Below are 6115 nucleotides of genomic sequence, written 5' to 3' on the forward strand. Positions count from 1 at the left end.
CAGTATCACTGGGAATGATCGGCGGCCAATATCACTACACTGAATATTCCCCACACTGAACGGTGGCGACCACGACTGGAGAAAGATACTGGAAAGAGCGTGAGTACATCATATAGGACTTAAGTGTTGTACACAGCATTGCATCATCAATCAAGTTAGATGAAAGTTACCGTGGGAAAGCAGAACTGACGCAGTTGCTACGAGGTTTTGCAGTCGAATAACTGATTGATCGCAGTGCTTACAAACGTGCACAAAACATGGCATTTACCGAGGAGAGATTCAAACGACAGCTGGCAATTGCCGAAATCAAACTTGATGAAATTGCAGAGCTATCCAACAGTGAGGACACGGCGGACATTACCACGGCATATGAACAAATAGGAGAGTTGATCAAGCGACTTGATAAATTAAAAGACGAGACAGCCGAATATATGTTGGAAGCAGAGTCCGACTTAGAACATGTGAAGGAGTGGACAACAACACAGAAAGAGTCCATCCAGTCATTTAGGGAGGCGCGTCAGCGTATCAGAAAACAGCTGGATGAAGCTGTGGAAAGAGACGTACAACTCAAGCTTGAAAAAGAGCTACATATCCAGCGCGTGGTAAATGAGGAACAGTCAAAATACAGAGCACAACAACAAATGGAAATTGAGGAGGCAGCTGCACGCCAACAAAGACGAGAGGAAGAGTGGTATAGACAGAAACTAGATTTCGAGAGACAGATCGAAGCCAGCCGTGCCGAACGAGTTGACCACAGGGAGGAGCGTGCATCATCAGCGCCCTCAACACAAGCAGTGAAGCTTCAGAATATACAATCACACCATTCTCTGGTGACTACAAGGACTGGTTACGCTTTTGGAATCAGTTTACAGTAGAGGTGGATGGTTCCAATCTTGCAGAAATCAGTAAGTTTAATTACTTATTAGAGCTGGTGAAAGACAAACCAAAGGAGGATATCCTGGGGCTACCACATACCTCAGAGGGATACTAGGAAGCTAAAAGAATACTAGTCGAGACATATGGGAAGGACATTAAGGTGCACAAAGCCTTGATAAAGGAACTTGAGGAACTACCAGTAGTGACCAACATTCACAAGTTGCGTGACATTCACGACTTTTATAACAGGCTTGCCAGGATAGTTCGCACTCTCACTACAATGGGGAAACTGACTACTGCACAAAGCTCAGTCTACACTCTGATGGACAAGCGTGGCCCAGTGCGAGAAGTTCTCGTACAAAAGGACGATGATTGGGAAGAGTGGGGTTTGAAACAGCCTGTTGAAAATCTACGAAAGTATGTCGAGAGAAATCCCCTGAGAGTTAGTGACGACAGGGTTACCACAGGGAGAAGAGATGATACAACAAGACACACGTCATGGAGGAAAAAAGAAGAAAAGTTACTTCTTGGCAGTGATGGAGAGTCTAAACAAGGTCGCAAATGTGTGTATTGCAGTTCAGAAGATCATTCGAGTAACGGCTGTATGAAAGTACTGGATGTGGCCACCAAGAGAGCAATACTGAGAAGAAACAGGATGTGTTTCAAATGTACAGGATTTGGTCATCTTGCAGTCAACTGTAGATCCCGGGGATGCAAGAACTGTAAAGGAAAGCATCATACATCAATTTGTGACAAAGGGAAATCAACACTGGATGTGTCGGACAATACCAAAGTGGAAAAGGGATTGAGCTCAGTGATGGATCATGCCTCAGCATTACATGCCACTGTTATTGCCAAAGTGGGGAAGGAGAAAGTTCGAGTTATGTTTGACACAGGTGCAGGGAGTTCATACATATGCTCAGACTTGATCACAAAATTGCACCTGAAGCCAGCGAAGACAGAACAACGTTGTATTGAACAGATGTACGGCACTGTAAGGAAGATTGTTGAGGTGTACAGTATCACATTACAGTCCGTAGCAGTTGATGGTTTCCCATTCAATGTGGAGTGTGTGAATGCTGAGAAAAAATATTAACCACCTGCCTAACCCAGACATTCCGGCGTTGAAGAAACAACATAGACAACTCAGCCGGTTACATTTCAGTGAGGAAGAGACAACGGATGTTTCAATGCCAGTTCACATTATATTGGGAGTCGCAGACTACCAGAGGATTCGCACGACAGAACCTCTAGTCCTTGGAACCCACCCAGATAAGGATCCAGGAGCAGAGTTCACGATGCTGGGTTGGACAATTTCTGGACGGCAGTCAGGGAGAGAGAGTCAGACAGAGAAACAGTTCTTTTTGAGATCCAGCCAAGAAGAATTTGAGAAGCTGTGCTCACTGGATGTTCTTGGAATCAAAGACACAGATATAAAGGAAAGTGCAGCAATTCACGAAGAGTTCAAGAAACAGTTGACTAGGGCAGAGAGTGGATACTATGAAACAAAACTACCTTGGAAAGAAGATCATGTTCCACTTCCTACAAATAAGAGCTTGTGCACAGCTCGGCTATACAGCACAACAGCCTGTACCAGCCAATCAAATGGGGGAGACAGTACATTATGTCCCACATCAAGCCGTCATCCGAGATAAAGCAGAAACAACAAAGATGAGAATAGTGTATGACTGCTCAGCGAGAGCCAACGTGAGAAGCCCTTCACTCAACGACTGCCTAGAGACGGGGCCACCACTACAACCACTTTTGTTTGACATCATCGCAAGAAATCGTATGCGAAAGTTTTGTATCACAGGAGATATTCAGAAAGCTTTCCTGCAAATCAGAGTGCATGAACAAGACAGGGATGCACTGCGAGTTCTGTGGTACAACAATCTACAAGATCGTGAGGTGACAGAGTACAGATTCACACGGGTTATCTTTGGAGCAACGTCAAGTCCATATATTCTTGGTGTAACATTGCAGAAGCACATCGAGGTCTATGAACAGGAATATCCAACAACAGTACATAGCTTGCTGGAAGATACATATGTTGACGATATTCAAGGTGGTGGGAACAAAGAAGATGACATTGCGACTTTCAAGGCAGAGTCCACCAAAATACTGTCAGAGGGTGGTTTCAATCTTCACAAATGGCATAGCAACATCGATCACCTCAACACAACAAATGACAAGAAGGAAGAGGAAACTTACACAACAAGGTCTGTTGGCAACACATCTGGCAATGAGACAAAGATTTTAGGTATTCCATGGAACAAGGAGGAGGACACATTGACGATCAGTTTTGAATCATGCCAGAAGAGCAGCGAACCAATCACTAAAAGGAAGATGTTAGCTGATATCAACAGCATCTTTGACATACTTGGATGGAGTTCTCCAGTCACTATAATTGCGAAATTGATCTTCAGTGAAGTGTGCCTTCTTCAGCTACATTGGGATGAGGAAATTCCAGATGAAATTCAGCGAAAATGGCAGATGTGGACAAACAGCTTGCAGCATGCACCAACCATAACTATACCACGCTGTGTGTTTACTGGCAACCCTACACATTATGAGATGCATGGATTTGCAGATGCTAGCAAGACTGCTGTTTGTGCTGCAATATACATCGTTGCGTATGAAAACTCTACACTGGTCAGCCAGAATCTACTCACAGCTAAAGCAAGAGTCACTCCTAAACATATGAGCATACCAAGGTTGGAGTTGATTGCCGCACATACCCTAGCCAAACTGCAGAATAACGTCAGCAAAGCTTTGTCCAATTTCCCTATCACAGCTTGTCACAGTTGGGTAGACAGCACCACTGTTTTATACTGGCTGTCTAATCATGGAGAATGGTCAACATTTGTGCGCAATCGGGTCAAGAAGATTGACGAGCTGACAGAGTCCAAGTGGAGATATGTGCCAACAGCAGAAAATCCAAGCGACCTGGGAACTAGAGGGTCAGCACCAAGTCGACTCGGGAAGATGTGGTTTCAAGGGCCAAGCTGGCTCTCAAGTGAAGGTGACAGACCAGTTCAACCAGAGATTTCCGAGTCAGAGGGAGCCAAGTCAGAGAAAAAGTCAACGAAGAAAAGAGAAGTGATGCTTCTACTGGAAGATGCAACTCAGAATGACACGAAAGCATGGTCACAAGAGCTTCTGAGCAAGTTCAAATTCTGGAAGCTTCTACGCATAACGTCATATATGAAGCGTTTCATAGATGGCTGTAAGGGGATGAGACGAGTGGGACCACTCACTAAATCAGAGATCACAGCATCAGAGAAGGTATGGATCCACATATACAGCAAACAAACGACATGACTTCAGATGTCACATTAGCAGCAGATGAAGATGGAATACTGAGGTGTCATGGCAGAGTTCCAGGTTACAACCCTGTCTTCATCCCAAGAATATCTGCCCTGGCGAGATGTATCATTGAGCACTGCCATCTTCAGACATTGCATGGGGGAGTTGCAACGACAATGAGTAAAGTCAGAGAGAAAAATTGGATCCCAAAACTATGATTCATAGTCAAATCTATAGGACACGAATGCAGCTACTGTGCGAAGTATCGTGCAAAGGTGTTAGATGCTCCAGCTAAATCAGCCCTGCCCACCTACAGAACGGAATTTAATGAGCCGTTCGATGTGACAGGTGTGGACTTTGCAGGGCCACTCATGTACAAATCAGAAAAGCATGAGACCAGAAAGGCTTACATTGCCCTCTTCACGTGTGCCAGCACCAGAGCTGTGCACCTCAAGCTTTGTAGAGACCTGTCTGTGAATGAATTCAAGCGACAGTTGAAGGAGTTTGTTGCACGGAGAGGATCACCAAGTGTCATGGTGAGCGACAACGCCAAGACCTTCATCGCGACCAAACGGTAGTTGTCGACGTTACAAAAGGATGAAGATTTGTTCAACTATTTGACAACACATAACATAGAGTGGAAGTTCAACATGCCACGTTCTCCATAGTTGGGTGGATTCTTTGAATGACTCATCGGCATCATGAAGAGAAGTTTGTCGAAAGCTATAGGAAGAGCACTACTGAAATTTGAAGAGCTTGAGGAAGTTCTGCTCGATGTGGAGACGTTCATGAACAACAGACCATTGTGCTATATGGAAGAAGACTTCGAGCAAGTAGTGATCACCCCAAACCTGCTGTTGCTTGGACAACCAGAGCGGTTTCTTGAGGAGAGCATCGATGACATGGATGACTCGAGAGATGTGATGAGTAAGCAGCTGAAGTACTTACGATCCTGCAGAGAAAACGTTCGCAAACGTTGGTTGAATGAGTACCTTCACGCCTTGCAGGAACGTTGCAGCAAGAGGGTTGAGGCCAAGGATCAGGAGTTACCAGGAAAGAACTCGATTGTTCTACTCAAGGACACAACCAAGAATCGAGCAAATTGGAAGATAGGACGGATTGTAGACAACATCGTAGGAAAAGATGGAGTGACAAGAGGATACAAGATCCGGACAGGCAGTGGCTATGTTGTTGAGAGGCCACTCCAGTTGGTGTGTGATCTGGAAGTCAGCGGAACTAACGACACAACAGGGGTTGGCACTATAGCTGAACCAGATGCTGACCCTGTGATTAACCAGACACGCACTTCAGCTGATGAAGAGGAAAGAGATCAAACCACCAAGAGTTGAGACGCCCTGCTCGGCAAGCAAAGACTGCTGCGGTAGATCGCCTTGTTGGTGTCATTGCTAATGAGATTGAGGACGATTAGGAAATCTCTATATTAAAGTTTAAGTAACTTGAATAGGGGGAGGGTGTTGAAAACCTACCGACTTATTATTGTAATTTGTTGTTGTTTAGACCCAAACTTAATTCTGTTTATTGTTGTTTACCGCATTTATCATGATTCCAGAATTTGACACAATACTATATACTACAGTCGATGCTCTGAACACTTACTGCGCATGACATAAAAACTTCGCTCAACAGAGACTTTTCTAGAGCTTGGACACAGTTATGAGAATCTACGTACAGGCGATGGCTGAACTTTGACCGAAATGCACATTTTCAGGACACTCATTACTGTGCATGTACTATGATTTATTTGCGCGGACTGTGTTAACATGGACATATTTGTCACAAAGTTTCCGGCAACAGTTGCTTCATAGTTGAATTTATTCATGTTATTTTGTCGTGATTCTGGGGTTAAATTCTCATTACTACCAGATTTCCCATCATGCTTTTTAAAACCTACAACGGCAACGCACATGGATGC

The 6115-nt window shown here is 44.5% G+C and overlaps 3 protein-coding genes across 3 annotated transcripts; all 3 read left to right on the forward strand.

Annotated features, from left to right (window-relative positions):
* Positions 1–257: 257 nt before the first annotated feature.
* On the forward strand, positions 258–875 carry LOC139141239 (uncharacterized). Its single transcript, XM_070710863.1, has one exon. The coding sequence runs from the start codon at positions 258–260 to the stop codon at positions 873–875; it is 618 nt and encodes a 205-aa protein (XP_070566964.1).
* A 1672-nt stretch (positions 876–2547) lies between these two features.
* LOC139141240 (uncharacterized) lies at positions 2548–4760 on the forward strand. The gene is made up of 2 exons (XM_070710864.1): positions 2548–4161; positions 4458–4760. The coding sequence occupies exons 1-2, from the start codon at positions 2548–2550 to the stop codon at positions 4758–4760; spliced, it is 1917 nt and encodes a 638-aa protein (XP_070566965.1).
* Positions 4761–4883: 123 nt separating this feature from the next.
* Positions 4884–5531, forward strand: LOC139141241 (uncharacterized). Its single transcript, XM_070710866.1, has one exon. It carries the CDS (start codon positions 4884–4886, stop codon positions 5529–5531), a length of 648 nt encoding a protein of 215 aa, XP_070566967.1.
* Positions 5532–6115: the final 584 nt, after the last annotated feature.

Source organism: Ptychodera flava, chromosome 9 (genome assembly GCF_041260155.1).
Source record: "Ptychodera flava strain L36383 chromosome 9, AS_Pfla_20210202, whole genome shotgun sequence".
Classification (NCBI taxonomy): domain Eukaryota; kingdom Metazoa; phylum Hemichordata; class Enteropneusta; family Ptychoderidae; genus Ptychodera; species Ptychodera flava.